General features: G+C 38.3%; 1 protein-coding gene across 11 annotated transcripts in view; it reads left to right on the forward strand.

Annotated features, from left to right (window-relative positions):
* The window catches only part of LOC126915945 (uncharacterized), a 350,506-nt gene that overhangs the window by 277,594 nt on the left and 55,993 nt on the right, over positions 1–16,919 (forward strand). For all 11 annotated transcript variants that reach the window (XR_007710387.1, XR_007710388.1, XM_050721168.1 and 8 more), the window contains one exon: positions 9,390–9,444. Coding sequence is in view for 9 of the 11 variants with exons in the window: in XM_050721168.1 (XP_050577125.1) it covers positions 9,390–9,444 (55 nt within the window). In the remaining 2 variants the exon portion in view is untranslated. The remainder of the gene's footprint in view (positions 1–9,389; positions 9,445–16,919) is intronic.

Below are 16,919 nucleotides of genomic sequence, written 5' to 3' on the forward strand. Positions count from 1 at the left end.
GACGAATAACGTCAAATTGCGAAAGGAAGTTGCTCGTAACCGCCAAATATAGGATTCTCCATTCGCAGTCGCCAATCACGCCAACAATTATTCCAACGAGTCAAACTCTTCTCGCCAGCTGTCAAGTACAGCCGAGAAGCGAAAGCTAAATTTAAATCTACCGCATCAAAAGCATCCAATTTCGTTTCACCTCCAATTCTCGAATCGATAGCCTAAATCGAGCGTAGCACTAAGAAGATCCGGCGAAATGGCACTCGAAGGTCGAAAGTGACTAACAAGCAAGAGCAAAATACCGTTGGTTGAAGCAAAACCGGAACCGCGGCATTCCTTGAAGACGGAAGTTCACGAGCGACCTAGTGGCATCAACATGGTCGTAGCTCATGCTACTCGCTAGCGCAACGACAGGTGGCGGGTGGTTCGAGTTTTCGGGCTTAGCAAGTCAAATTTATGCAGATACAGGCCACGCGAGCAAGGTTGCGCGATACGTTCGAAGCTGTGTGTTTGCTTGTTCCAGGCATGCGACACATCCTGTACCATCGAGTCGACAGAGTGGTAGATTTTCGACAGAGGCTGGGTCAAATCGGGTCGCGCGAACTAACGAGCCAAGGCACGTCGATTATTAATAATACGGTCAAGTAGGCACGTGACTCTTTTCACGAGAATTCTTTATAGTAAACTCTTTGACGATGGCCCATGGCCTTTTCTTCGAGATGTTTTTAACCGAAGGTTGGTAATGACCCTGGTATCTCGAGACCAGTTGGATGCCAGGCTTCATGGTCTTAGTATCGATCGATTGGTTAAGTCTTTTAGCGAGATGTCTGATGACGCGCGTTCGTTGCTCGAACCTCTCCGAAGCAAAATTAATTAACTCGGCCTTTTATTCGTTTCTTAGCTTTGTTACGTAAGTACATGACTAACGTTCAATTCTCAAGAAACGAACGAGTTACTGCCGTAAGTTTGTTCGTAGGAACGAGGTGGTCAATTTTGAGGGAAATGAGAAAAGACAGTGTTTGAAATATCATTCTGTTGTGTATTTTTCGATTTATAAAGTTGATCGATATGGCTTTTGAAAGGCGGGATGTTGTATATATATAGAGTGGTAATTCATTGTAGATAAACGGGGTTGATTCTATGGTTCAAGATAACAGAAAAATAAATCATAGCAAAATCCAGATATTCGCGAGAATTGAATTATACTGATTTTTCATTTTACTCGCAAAGTTCGAATTAAAATTGGGAAGTATTAAAATTTGATAGTTTTTAAAGTACGAGTAATGGGGGAAAAATGCATCACATACATTTTCTAGCGAAGCGAATAAGTTATGTTCTCCATCGATCGTTCCTGGAGAAGAAACTCTTGGTAATAGGGGTAAACTCGGTTGCAGAAGAAGCGTGCGAGCATCGTCGATATCAATTACCCTACAACGAGTAGCGGGCGATATAAATTATAACGAGGACGACAATGCTGTTAATGAAAAAAGTTGCATATCGATCAACCAACCCAGTCTACCATCCAACAAATGCCTTCCCTTATTCGTTACGAACTTTAAGTGGACGCCTCTTTAAAGTTTAACGGTTTAGCGGCATCGATCGAGAAGCTACTTTATTTACGACAAAAATTACGATGACGTTCCTGTCTACTCCACGATTAATATCATGTATTAATTTCAAAAGTTCTATTTATGGCATTGCTTTCGTCGAGAGAAGGGTGTGCCTTTTGACAGCAAAGTGCTCAAACGCTTAAATTACAAAATTCCAACTTCCAGAGTTGCGAAGTTCAAAATTCCACGCTGAATAAATCTCATATTCCAGGTTCTAAAAATTCGAAATTCCATCATTGCAAAGTATCAAACTTCACATTTCTAGAATTCGAGGTGAACAATTTCTGCGACCGATGCCATTTATTTCAAATTTTCTATCCGCGTCACCGTGGTTCGTCTCGCCTCTATCAACGAAGGAACGCGTATCATTCGATAACGCTACAATTTTCCAGGCGCCTAAATCGAAAAATCCAAATTTTCGAAAGAGAAAACGGTTCGTACGATTTATACTACTCGTTCCAAAACTGTTTACGATTATGCGGCAATTCGTATCCCTTCCACTAAAGCAAATTATGTGTGTCATTCGGGAGCGGAGTTAAGCAGGCGCGTAGATCGAAAAATCGATGGCCGAGACTGCGTTCCAGGTTAGCCTAACGAGACACGATTTACCGGAGGCCAGCTAGATTTACTTACTTCCTGTATTTCAATTCAGATCGCGCTGATACGACGGCGAATCAGCCGGAAATCGTGGATCGTTCGTGTCAGCTCGCGTCACGAAACTTCGTGAACCAACTCTTGGTTCCGTTTATTATCGTCGAGACTGTCTCTCCTTCTCTCTCTCTCTCTCTCTCTCTCTTTCTTCCTATCTCTACATACATATATACATATATTCGAACTACGACGACACGGAGACACGTTTTTGCAATTAATCGAACGTCGAGAAAATTGAACGAATTGACGATGCAACCGAGGGATTCTCTCTAACCGGACACACAAGGCTGCCAATCGTAGAACCCTAGCTACAATGGTCCCCTTAATCGGATCGATATCGTTCGAACGAGGCTGGCTGGCTCTCTGTCCACGAAATTGAATCGAGAAGCACGATCTGCTCGAGTTAATAGCGGATAAAGGCTTGACTATCTATCGGCCTGGTGATAGTTGGAACAGAGTCTTTGTCAAGTAGCGCGGGTCGATGATCGAGAGATTCAGGATGGCGAACGTCTAGGCTTGATCCGAGTCAACGTCATTTTATCTGTCGGCAAACGAGCCGGTGACGGATTTACTGGTATTTGCACGGGCAAATAGAGGTAAGCCATGGCTAGACCGAGCGACGGTAGAGATAATATTGTAACAACGTCGGGACAGGTTGAATCTGATAGGAGAAGCGCGCGATTGTAGGCCCTTGATGCTGGTATAGTCTCGTGTCGTATATGGCCGTGGTTGTTGCGATTTAACCGGGTTACACCGAATGTTAGATTGTTAGTGGAATTGGAAGTCGCTGCTGGGAAATCTGTTACCGTGTTGCGAGGGATGGGCTATAAAGGGAGATTTGAATTTTACGATGCAAAGGATTTGATCATCGTCACTGACGTTAGCCATGTTGATTGAATCGAGTGCTGAAATTAGGTTGTCAGTGACGTTGGAACAAATTGTCGGATATTTTATTTCTCTAAGCCATATTGGAAGATTTGGTTGTGGAAGCAGAGGAAGGTTTGAATTTTATGGCAGAGAAAATTCTATTATCGACCGATGTTACGAAGGGAAATTTCGAAACTTTAATAATTCTGCAACTTTCGTGGTAAGCCTACATTATGGGGAATTAAAGTAAGTTCTAATAAACAAGGAAAGCTGGGTCATGGCACCCCAGGGTTGCAGCTTCTTCTATAGCGAATCCGGACCACGATAAATCATGTTACGCTAAGTCCGCTGCCAGGGAACATCTAAACTGCAGTATAGCAGACTGCGCTGTAACTTATGGCAGATCGGGCAACTCCGGAAGAAAATTCCATCCTCGCTAGATCGAATTAAAGTGTCGATATAGGAAAACTGAAGTATGAAAAATTTCAAATCTCGTACGTCCAAACTAGGTTTGCTAGAAGGACGACACATTGGGATAGACAATTTTAAAAACGATCGTAATTTAAATACCATAATTGTCCAATAAAATTATACTACGTGACGAGAATAAAATCGCAAGGCTTTAGAAAAAAATGGATGAATATTTAACAACCGTATGGATAAATAAAATACTTCTATATATATTTCAAACCGAAAAGTTCACTTTTCTTGATTGCCTCAATCTTCGAGTAAACGAAAACGATTAGATCGAGGAATAGCGACTCGATATATGTGACTATGGCAATTTGCGACACGATTAGACTCTTCAAAATTGATCTACGCTTGCCGCAGAAAATCACGAAAGTTCAAGTGAAAATGAAATTCAAATGACTTCCTTTAAATGGAAATATCGCTACTAAAATTCGCCAACAAAATTCCACGTCGGACTACAATTTCACGATCTAACGATACCATCCCAATTATAATTTTCGATCGAAGCAATACAACAATAATTAGCATGATAAAAACGACCGGTGAACGAACAATCGACGTTGCAAATGTGGTCGGCCTAATTTGCAAAATAATCGCGACGTGGATTTACAGAGTGTACGCACGCGGATGTTCAACACGATACACGTATAGCAAACAAAGATTTCGGGGTTCGTCCGCGTTCGTATTGTTTGCTGTCCAACAAGGCAAAGCACGACCATCGATTCCGACAACGTAGACGCGGGTCCCCGTGTCTGTTCGCGTTTGTTTGCTCGTTTGTTGCGCATCACGCCAATCCTGTTCGTCGAATTTTCCCTACCTAACAATAAGATCCAGCCGCGCTACTGTTTGCCTTTCATTTGCTCGTGGATATCCATGGATATCCATCTTCGACATTTTATTCCTCACGACAAACCAACATCCTTCGTGGCTTCTTGTTTACAATGTTGTTTATTCGAACTTTACTCTGGATTTTAATTAATTTCACTGTAAATTGCAGGTTCTTCATCATTGTACCTCGTCGGATATCTTCCGATTTCTTTGAACGTTTCATCCGTAAAAATCGCGGAATACGCGAAACGAAGTAAAACTATTCTCGATACTAAAATCAAATATCCAAAAACTATCTACCTTTTATTTCGTTGATTTTCTTAACGATCAACGCAATGGTATGACAATATAAATTTGGAAAGATGTAGATCGATCATCGTTTTGCCGAATAGTTTTAGAATGGTACGAATTGACTTGGATATTTCATCTTTCTTGTGGCGCGTTTGATGATTCATACCGCCTAATACTTGATACGAACTAAAGAGGAATAGAAGAGAATTTTCGTCGGACGACGATCAATAATCTAGATATTCGATATCCACCGATGAATGAAAGATTATGGTACGAGTTGAGAAACTTTCACGCGGAATATGTATAAAGGATCTTGCTCCTAACGGCCAGCGTTTCATACTTGCTAAACGCTTCACGTCGATATTTAATATTTATGAGCGCGTAAAACACGCGTAACTGTAAAAGCGTCGAAACTTCTCTGTGAAGCGAGACATGAACTCATCGATAAAATCATATCATTGATCGGTATTCATCGTTCACATATAAAAAGGCGGATGCCGATATCAACTACGAATCGTTCGATCTCGAATAGAATTTCATATTTAATTTCGATGTTTTTTATTCTTCCGACCAGAACGTCTCTCAACACTTTGACCGCCACACCGAAATCACGTGTTTCGCTCAGGACCATAATAATGGCCATATAATGGCAAAATAATAATAAATTGATGATGTAAGAAAACGTTCTTCCATAATGGTCCGTTTATCTTATTGGCGCCTTGGTAATAGTTGCTAGCGACATATTACAGCAAGGCTTCGTTTATTTCAACAAACCATTCGCATTTGTTATTTCGTCACAAGCAAAACGTCCAATAATATATTGTTGAAACGTGTAAAAGATATTAGTAAACGGTATTTGCTCGTTCTATATATAATAGTAAAATATGTGCACACTTCTAACTTCAATTATATGATTATAAAGCAGCATTTACGATTATTTTCTAAGCTGTGTTTATAATAATATTCGTAGATTATCCTTCAAAGATATTGTTGCAAACACAGTACACCATTAGATGCGGGATTTTTTTTTTTTTTATTGATGTTCTAATAAAAATATTTAATTGATCAGTGGGACCCTTTTTATTTCAAAGTATCTTCTATTTATCGGTTATATTACAAATTCCTTACTGTCAATTTTCATACAATTATTTCACCGTGACGTCACAGGAGAAACCGTGGCCGATCAACAATGACCAACGTGGCAGTCAAAGTGTTAATCGATGTTCGCTGTTCACTGCTACGTAGTTATAACGTAAAGTATTAATATTCGTAAAAAGAAGGATAAAAAGATGGAAAAAATGATCTCTTATTTCGCGCTCTGACATTTGCATGATTTACCATTTAAATTTCGCAATTATCAACAAGTGTTTCAAGAATTCATAGAAGCTGCGATTAAATCCGTGTCGACGACGGTTTTGTTGGTCGAATTGCAGAAGTAATTCCAAGAGAAACTCCTTGTCGACGAGTCTAATTAACCAATTTATCATGAACACCTGTGTAAAAGAGACCTAATTTCTGCCAGAGAGTTAAACACGATCGCTCGTTACGAGCAGGCGACGTTCGTTTAATCCGGCTATAACTATAACGCGACGAACAAACCTGCGCTCGTTGGAAACAGGATCGTAAAATGCAAATTGGTGGACCGATCGCCGCGATTGGCCAGCCAGCTCTCTCAACGGAGTACGGGACAAACAAATACGGGGTGGTTGAGATAACATTCACGTTCGAGATACGATGCTGCCTCCTAGAATATATAAATATAACGCGAGTATCTCAGGCAGAAAAATCGACAGAAAATATGGCGGTATCGTTTTGCTTCGTTTAGACAAAATCTAACAGGTGTTCGTTGTGTTTAGGCAAATTGAGAATTATGGAAAGATGGTTATTAACAGGTTACTAAACCAGCAGATGGGAGATTGCAGAAAGTTAATATATTAAAATTGTAAAGTTACTGTTCAGAAACATCGAAACGAATTCAAGTAATATTACATTAAACATTGTAGGATTATTTATAAAAGCGAGATACCAAATAGAAAATTTGTACAGTCAGAGTAAGTAGAGAAATTACGTTAGGAGTTACGGTATATTTTAACAAGCGAATTAAGAAAATAAATGAGAGATTACGAAATTGCCTTCCATCGAGATCCATAAATCGAAGATTACAATATGCTCGAACGAATAAATTAACATGCTAATCGGCAGTTATAAAATTCATTTGAAAATATTTCTCAAGATATCTCGGATTATAAATTCTACAAAGTCAGAGTACGTCGAAATCATAAATCAGAAATTGCAGAATTTTGAAACGCGTAGAAGATAATACAAATGTGGAGGTTTGTTGATCGTGTGTTTTAAATGGCGAGATAACTCTACGTTAAAACCGCCAAAGAGCATTTAAATTAATTAATGAATACAGAGAATGTTCGTTAAGACGCTCGGTATAAACTGATTCGCTAAGACTGTGCATAGATCGTTATTAAGATCGCGAAAACTAAGACTGGAAAAATGGTCGACGGAGTACCGGAAAATTCAAATTCGATATTGTTCTTGCCCGGAGTTTATTTATTATTATATTATGTATGTCCTAACGATGTTGATACTCCGAGACAAAACAACAAGGTGATTGTTGCTACACAAACATAGGTGGCAAGCATAAGTGGCAGAAGTATAAAATTTCGCGACTGACACGATCGAAAAAATCGGAGAACGACGAATGGAATCTCCATTTTAACGAAAAAAAAGGTCTCCTGGACAAAGTGGATGAAAATGGAGGAGAAAAAGGAAAAGGTGAAGTCTAAACAGCGAAGACCGAGAAAGTGCGAAGAACAAAATCGTACGGTAAGAGCGAGCCAGCTGATAAAGAGAAGCGTCGAAACGTCGAGATACTTCACCCCCTACGTTTTACTTTCTTTTTCTTTCTTCTTTTTAATTTATCCACTAGCGACGAAAGTACTTGTGCGAGATCGAGATAATCGGAAATCCACGGCAACGGCTTTTATGTTCTTGATTTCTTTTCACCGTGTATACTTTTCTTCGATCGTCCGGAAAAGTGGAGCGTTTCACGACCAAAGAGAAATGAAAAAAAAAGAAACGTTTCTTTTTTGTGCCTCTCGCGATTGTTTGCTTCCCCTGGTAACGAGAGGAAGTTTCGAGATTTTTCAGAATATTCAGAATTGGTTTTCTTTTGCTCGTTTACCTACACTTTGCCGGATTTTCGCATGGAAAATGCTTGATCGATCGCTTCTCATATCCTCATTGATCGAAGAATTCTTATTTCAGAGATTTTACGCTTTAGAACGCAGCGACTCGAGAATATTTTTAACGTTGATTAATGTATCACGAAAAGAGGAATAAATAAACATTATGGATATGAAAGCGATCGATCAGATATTTTCATTCTTGGCCTCAAAGACAAAAATTCTTACTCGAACGGTGACTTCTATTTCCATTCTTCGCGTTGTTATATATCTTATAAATCATTTTTGATTAATAATAGCATTCGCGAAGCATCTTCGAGGCCAAGAATTTCATTGCAGGATTTTTAAGAGATTTATTGAATAATTCTCTCGAAAAGCCTGCTACTTCTTTTCGACAAATAACGTCCAACAGGTTTCTCGAATTTAGATAAGATTTCAAAGCAGGAAGAGGATCGAATCAATTCTAAATTTGGCGAAATTATTTGTACTTGTTGTGACAAGCATTTTCTTATATTAAAATCCTTCTTTATCGATTTTTCTTCGTTGCCAAATTGACGAATTGATGATCACTCGAAGAATCACGAAAGATGTTATTGTACGGCAGCTGTACGTCGCCAGAATTGTTAAAATAATAATTAAATTATATCAGTTTAACTATTTTCCTTAAAGTTTCCATCTTTGTTTTCTCTTTTTGTGGAATATGTATTCAGTGAAAATTTAAAGGATGTCAGTTCGAAGGGAAGATGCGACTTAGCAACGCACAGCTGCAGTTATTTTCACATTTGTCAGTTGATCGATGCGCAGCAGCGATTTATCCAGGCCTGCACGCTTTTCCGTGCTGAATTTCGTGGAAATGAAAATTGAGAGGCCGATATGGGGAGAAATTGCATTCTCCTCTTTGATTGCGCATCCATCAACGTGTCCTCGATCGTGAGATTCGTGCGTGACCCACAAAATTCCTGTTGTTGGATCTTGAACCATTCCAATCCGCGTCTCATTCCTTTCTACGTGTCAGCAATCGGCAAATATAAAAGAATAATACATATAATTGTCCCTCTTCGTCAGAAGTGTAAATTTCACTCACAATTTCTATAATACACGAGCTCTTCTTATTTTCTATTTCCCTTTTGCGATTTTTCCTCTTTTCAAATAAATATCTTATATAAAATTTTAAAAATTTAAAAAATCCATACATCTATGTTAAAAATATAGAAGCTTAAGTTACGAGAAGTTCGAAGTAGAGTATTTTAAAGAAATATTTGCAATGTATAAAATCTACACGATTTTTCTCTAATTCTATTTTCTTTTAATTTTCGTCCGGCAAAATTTTCGTGAAAATATCGATAGAAATTGTCGATGAAATTTTTATTCAATGTATACGAAGAAGAAACGTCAACACGAATCTACCGATCGATCGATAAGAATAAAATTTGTATAGTAAGATATAACCGAGAGATCTTTTAATATTTTGTTTATTTAACAGGTGAACAACGCGACAGCGAGGGTGCAGACGAAAAAACCACCGACGGTACCCAACGGTAGGTTTAATCTTATTTTTCACGCTTACAAATCTTTCTTTACAAAATACAAACAATGTAGAAATCTTATCCACAGTTGTGCGTTTTAGTTCACGCGATTCTTTAATTTCCATTTCTAATCAAAGATCCCAAACTTGATGCTAAATCATGTTACGGTGCTTTCGATGCTCGTACAATTTTCGCCGGTTCTTCTATTTTTCGGCGAAATAAATACGCGGCCAGTGTTTCGTTTGATTTAACGTTTATTCCGACTGAATTAATTAAGATGAAAATTCAGCTCCTTGAAACGCGTGAATACGATACTACGTCGGAGCACTCGAGCCATTCGACTGCTTTGCGAATGGAGAAAAAATAGGCAAAGAATATTAGACAAATCGTAGAATATGATTCTTTACGAGGAGAGTCCGCGTTTCTAATCCGATCGATAGGGCGCTAAGAGCTCGTCCAAGCGATTGACTTTAATCTAAATCTAATCGCGATTTCATTGCACGAGCCTGTTAAAATCGCAACTTAATCCGGATCAACAGCACCGGCCATTTGTGGACGAGATCTGTGTCGAAACATCTATTCGTACTTGGAGAAACTTGAAGAAGTCCAGTTTCCTTCCATGATATTTTCTTAAACGTTAGAATCTAACAGTTTGTTCGTAACATTAGGTCGTCCGAAAAGTTTCTTTCGTTTCGTGCACATTTTTCGTTTTATATTGTTTTATCGAATTACCTATGATCCATATTATTCTATCAAGATAAAGATCACAACGTTCGACAGATTAGGTTTCACGTTTGTATAAAAATTCATCGTTGTAAAAGACGTGTCTGTAGAAAGATACTTTTCGAACAACCTAATATTTCCGAATGGGGACGTTCGATCGATTGAAAACTCGGTGAGTGTCGATTAAATGAAATTTCTAAGATGCTTTCGTAATTAATGAAACAGCAATGTTTTAAATACGACACGAGTATTTTTGTCGGAGGTAAATTACGAACGTGTTTTTCACGTTACTTCGCTTATCTTGAAAATTTATTAGAGCCAATTTAAGACTGATGTGATGTAGATGAACTTCCGACTTAGCGGAGGATTAATTAAATCCAATGGACGGATATGATTGATAGAGAGGATGTGTAATAACAGAAAATTGACGTTTTGTTGAGTAACTGTATTCGAAGGAGAAGATTGATTTGTTGAAGTGATCGAATATTACAGAAATGAAATTTATTTGCAACATTATCGTATCAGTAATTTTTCAATGTTGAGATAAACTCAAGTAAACAAGAAACATATACAAAACGATGATTAGATACAAATAAACAGAACGATATACATGAAATGTACAATTATTTATGCAACTCACAGATAGTTACATACATGCAAAACGTGAAATTAGATGGAATTAGCTCTTAATTAATACAAATCTAGGTAAATACGATATTATAATTAATAATCACTATCATCGAGCTATCATAACACAATTATAAATAATCGACACTAAAACAACAATAACTATGATTGACTGCCAAGTATTTCCCAACACGAAAGCCTAGTTCGAATAACCCATATCAGACGCACCAACGTACGATGAAAGCGTCTCTAATTATAGTCAAACTTGTTAGTCCATAATGGGTGACCGATTGACGCGCCACCATTTGAAGAAACGAGATACGATTCGATTCGTTTGACCACGTGCAACGCGCGTGTAATGCATTTTGAAACGTTGCTTCTATCGCTCTCCGAGAAATTACGTTTGTGAAATACGCGTGTTCCCATAGATTTCTTGGAATCGAAACCGAGATACCGTCGGATAAATAAGGAGCTAGAAAGTTACTCTGTCGATTACGTAAAGTAAAATTCTCCGAAGCATCGAATTAAAAATTCCGCAAAATCAGAGCAGGCTGTAAAACTGCAATTTATAATGTTTATTGAGCGATTAAATTAAAATGATAAATCAGAGATTGTAGAATTAAGCCGAAGATTGCACGAAGTAAAATTATCTAACATACCGGATATGCTGAAGATTACAATATTTTTCAACGAGTGGCTCGTTATATATATAATATTTTTTCACGAGCTTTCAAGGTTATCCGTATATTTTTAAACGAAACCCTACACCTTTTTATCCATCGATTGATACCTTTTTTCATTCTCTATACGAAAATATCGAGGTAAACGTGTCCGAAAATGCTTAGTTTAAGAAATATTTTAATCTTAATTCTGTAAGACTTGACGCACGAGAGACAAATTCATAGCCTTGTGTTTATCTTTCCCTCGTTTTTCATGCGATACATTTGATAATATTAAAGTAGAAGTATCTTTTAAACTATACATTTTAAGACACAAGTACCCACCTTAATACTTTTCTATGGGGAATAAAAAATTACGTGCGTTGACATAGAAAGATATACAGAGTTCTATTTTAAAAGATACCGATGATCTTGAAATTTCCTTAGAAAAAAAAAGGAGAAGAAAGATAGAATGAACTTGAAAAAGAAATCCTTCCACCGTTACACGTCTCCCTTGAAATATTTAGTTTAACCGTGTCCTGAGAAACTTCTTCATGCAATCGCGACTAAGGCAGATATTGACGTGATCTCGTTTAACCGAGACACCCTGTATTATACATTTTGACTTAAAAAGGACGGTAGAATTCTACACAGAAAGCCAATTAGTCCAGAAAGAGGGAATTTTTCTAATCCGCTAAACGATCGACCAACGAAACCAAACGACCGATTGATAACTGTTCCTTCGATCGAACCAATTCCTTTCTCGACCGCATCCCGCAATGAAATTCACTGCAGCATTCAAATCGCGCAATTAACCACAAGCTGCAGCCACTAGGTACCACACGCGGCGCGATTAAGGCCGACGGAGAACGTTCGACGCCTGACTGGTATGCGTCCTAACACAAACGTCTCGTAACAACCGCCTCGACCGCCATTCCCACAAATTCGCCTTAGTCGTACGTCGATTCTCGTCACCCATCGAATTCCTCCAGCGATAAAGTCGATTTCAGTTCATTCCATTAACTGTGTTTCTAAAGCTTATCGAACGATTGGAACGCGGAGCGATTAATAATCCGCTTGTCGGCGTACGTGTCGCTGATAAAACGGTGAAAGCTGGATCGAACGACCGCGGCGACGTTTTATCATTTGCCGTAACGTCGATGGGGAAAATGGTCGAGCCAACCTGTGAACGCAGAGAAATTCCCCCAAACCAAACTCGGTTATGCTTGCACCATTTAACTTGTACAATTCCCTGCGCGCGGAAACTCGCGGTAAATCGTGCAGGAAGTCATCATGTTCTAATTTATTAACAGAAATTACAAGGCACTGAATTCAAAATCATTCCAGACGAAGCGTGTTGTATAGATACACAGAGGCGTTCGACCACAGTTTCGCTATTGTATAGATCGAGCGCGTTCCGGTCAGGCTGATACTTTTGTCGAATGCCGTTAATCTTAACAAAAATGTCAACGTGACGTTAACGTTTCGTATGAAATTCTTTTTCGTCCGCTTCACATCGTTGGACGATGATAATTTTCATAAATGCACGAGCATTCGCGAACAACTGATTACGGATAGCGCGGATAAAAGACAATTTTAAAGCAAGTATAACACGGCACAAAGCTGGCGGGTTATGAAAAAATTTCTCAACGTTATTACCTGGTGCAGATTCTTAGAATTTACGATTGCAATTTCGAAATAAAGTCTCAAAGCAACGAACGAACAGTATAATTCCTAAAATACTAATCTCTGTCGATACGTTGCAATTGTCTTTTTGCCTGCTGTGCTCCGTACCCTTTTTCCTTGTTCGTCCTGGAAACATGTACAAAGCTATAACAGAGAGGCGACAGAGTGAATATTCAAGCGATCTATCATTCACGAAAAAAGCCTTTTTCCTTGACGCGAGTCTTGAAAATTTCATTCTATCGCTAAGCTTTCCTTTTTTCTTCTCTTTGGCTCGTGTTTCGTCGTTTTGTCACGTCATCGAGGGAAAACGTTTTCACATGAACGCGTAAATTTCGTATCGAAACGACGCCACCTAAGGCGAAGGCTCCTCGCGTCTTTACACGAGAACCGACCAAAAGTAGACGCCGAGTCGTTGATGTTACATACAATGTGGCCCGGAAAGAGAAACGTTTATGGAAATTCGCCGCTATAGGACCGTGGCAGTGAATTTTCACCCGAGTCGAAAATATAAAACGTAATCCGTTGATATGGAAATTGCTGTTGCGAGATAATGCCGATAAAATTGCGCTTGTGGCGTTATCTGTTATTGCGGAGAAATTAGATGTCGTCCGAATTAATTAAATTCTCCCCGCTACCCTCAATGATGGGGATGGGGGTGGGTGGTATTTGTATGTGCATCATGCGAAATGTTCAACGAACGAGCCTCGATTTAATATTGTCTTTGTTGGTTGATTGATATCATGTCCAGTTCTTCTCGGTTAATCGCTAATTTTCTCTTATTAAACAATATTCTAGAGATAACCGAATTGTCATTTTGCATTTTCATAATAGTACATGTAATTATTTATGGTATTATATATTACGGTAATATTTTTTAGTATTACTAAATATATATTATTAAATCAACGTGAGCAAAAGAAATTCATAATTTTAGTATTTTTAGAACACGTTCTGTATAAAATTATTTTTTGGTACGCTGTTTCATATACGTGTAAAAATACTCTCTTTTGTGGTTTTTGATCATTTTCTCTGATATGGAATATTACGTTTTTCATAAAATAAATATTCATTGTATCTATTCAATTTATAAAATGAATAAATATTCATTTTCCTATAACGTATTCATGCATATGAAATGTATAATACAACAAATTAAATTTTTACCATAGAAAATTCACTTTATTTTCATACGTGATCGATTACAGCTTTTATCCTCATAGACGATTCCATTACAAAAGATCACGTTCGTTCTTATAACTGATCAATCGCAATCTTTATTCTTGCAGGCAAACGAAATTCCTATTACAGAGGGTTAAATGCCTTGCCATAATCGACTTCTTAGATAGCAGAAAAAGACCTTTCTGAATGCGCAGCAATTTCCTCGCATTTCACGATTCCACGAGAATTTCGTTCTCGTCATCGATTGCAAGTATCGCGGCATCGTGTGAGATTCGTGTAACGATTTTTCCCGAGGCTTTGGTGCTCGATAACTTTTAATTTTCCTCCGGCGATGGGTTACCAGCGAACCGACCACCCCGTCACGTTTTTCCACGCGCTGTTTTATGGAACATTTCCCCTGGGGTGATGTCTACGTGGAATCGCAGTTTCTTTTGCTTACTTCTCTCGCTCTCTGCTCGGTCTCTATACTTTCAAAGCGAATATTTCTAACTGACAGACGAACCATCGTCTGCCAAAGACTGCCCTTGAATCACAGTTTAACGAAATGGCCACGATATCTCCAGGATAGAGTTTCCGGAAACTTGTCGTGAAAGAACACCGAGGTCACCCTATTTGCAATCAAACTTTCTCGCTCGTGGAAAACCGATATTTCAACGTTTCAGAAGCCAAACTGATCGACTACTATCTTTGTAAATTTCTCAGTTTTATCACTCGGGTATAGAATTAAGGTAAACTTTGGAAAGTAATTTTGTGGAAAATGTCATCGCTTCTTTTTATTTTTCGACTTATAGGATTCATCAGTGAACAGTTTATTTAACGCTAGACTTGTCGACGGTTTATTTATGAAATTTCCACCGAAGAAATAGGAACGAGAGATGTAGAAACGCCACATAACGTAGGAATATTGGAGTTTTATTCGCGAATGTATATGAAAATATTAGCAGCTATGCGCAATAATAAAATAACAATAGCTTTCAGAATAATTTAATTTCCAACGATTCGTAAAGAGAATTTTCTCGTTTCTCGATCGAACCATGGTCTTCGAACAACATGTCTATGTTCATATACTTTGTAAAAAATCATTGACATTTCCAAAAATGCACCATTATAAATTTATCAAATTTCAATGAAACATTGGCCTGTCTGATGATCTATTATTCGAACGATTCCAGTATTAAATGAATAATTCTACCTGATACAAACGAGAAATATGGCCCAGAGTGACGAATTTATTTCTATCCATTTCCATCTCTACGGACGCTTTAAATTACGTTGTTTTCGTCACGGAAAAGGTATCGTGGAAGATAAGCTGGTTTTGTTTGTCGAACGAATCTTCGATAGGAATCGACGTTTACTCGAGTATAAAAATATCGTCCTAGAATTCCAGTTTCGCCTTTGTACCTTCTTACAATCGTTCTACTTTTGTATTTTTACCGCTCGTCAATGAAATTCAATTGCATCTGTCTACTTCTCGATCCTAGGAACCAGTTCTCTCATAATTCAATTTAATCGAGATTTTTGTCAATAATAAGCTTTACACTGTACTTCTATTAATATAGGACGTGTGTATGTATAGTCTGCGATTCTGTGTATAAGATAGAAGCTGTGCACCGGCGGAAATAATTTTGCAAATGGAGACCGAAAGATCTCCCAACGGTAACGTCGTCGTTCGCGAATTACTAAGAACAGCCTACGACCAGAAATATCCAATGAAGCGAAAGTTTCGCGGCAGATCGAACCCTGGAATATTCGCTAGATTCGTTTCCCTTGCAAAGAAAGCCGTATATTCTTACCTCGCATCGAGGTTACGACGAATGAGACTTTTCCGACGAATCAGTCTTTTCAAACCTTTCGGATATCGATATGCGATTTTTTCTTTTTGCCTTGTCTATCGTTGAAAATTCTTCGAATCGGACAGAGCAGACGAGGATCTTGATAAGTCACGTTTTATGGAAGAGCAATTTTAAAATTCGATACTCGTCGATCAATTCCACGTTAAAATTATCTTTCCGTTTGATTTTTACATTAAAATACCAGCTTTCGTCATCGTCTTAAAAATTAAAAAAATAGTAATAACGTCGATTGATTAAACTATTATTATTCATTTGATTTATAATTAAAATAATTCAAAAGGCTTATTCCTTTGAATGACAACATAATGATAGTATTTTATTATCGATCTATGATTATAATTATAAAAATAATAACTACGTGACAGTGAACGTGTTGACCGCAGCGTTACTCTGTTATTGTCTCTATTAATGCAGTTTCATCGCGCCGGAAAGACACTCTATCGCCGTGAAAAATTTACGAAGCAACCAACCGCACGAGTCTTTCTCCGGGCAATAAGAAACAGAGACAGAAGTGTTCTTTTTATACGCCGTGCACGGTGTTTTCCCGGTGGCGTTTCGTCGACAGCGGGAACATTTCGTGCCGACCAGAGAAAATTTACAGTGGAATGGAACGGTGGGTGCACGTAGCCTCGCGAAAACATACCACGTAACGCCACTTTTCCCTGCTTGTACGTCGCTCGTTGTTTCCGTAATATGTTTGCACAGGCTATGTTCCCCTGTGTAATTTTAAAGAAACTGCCGTTTCGCGTTGCTCTAGAGA

The sequence above is a fragment of the Bombus affinis genome, chromosome 5 (assembly GCF_024516045.1).
Source record: "Bombus affinis isolate iyBomAffi1 chromosome 5, iyBomAffi1.2, whole genome shotgun sequence".
NCBI lineage: Eukaryota > Metazoa > Arthropoda > Insecta > Hymenoptera > Apidae > Bombus > Bombus affinis.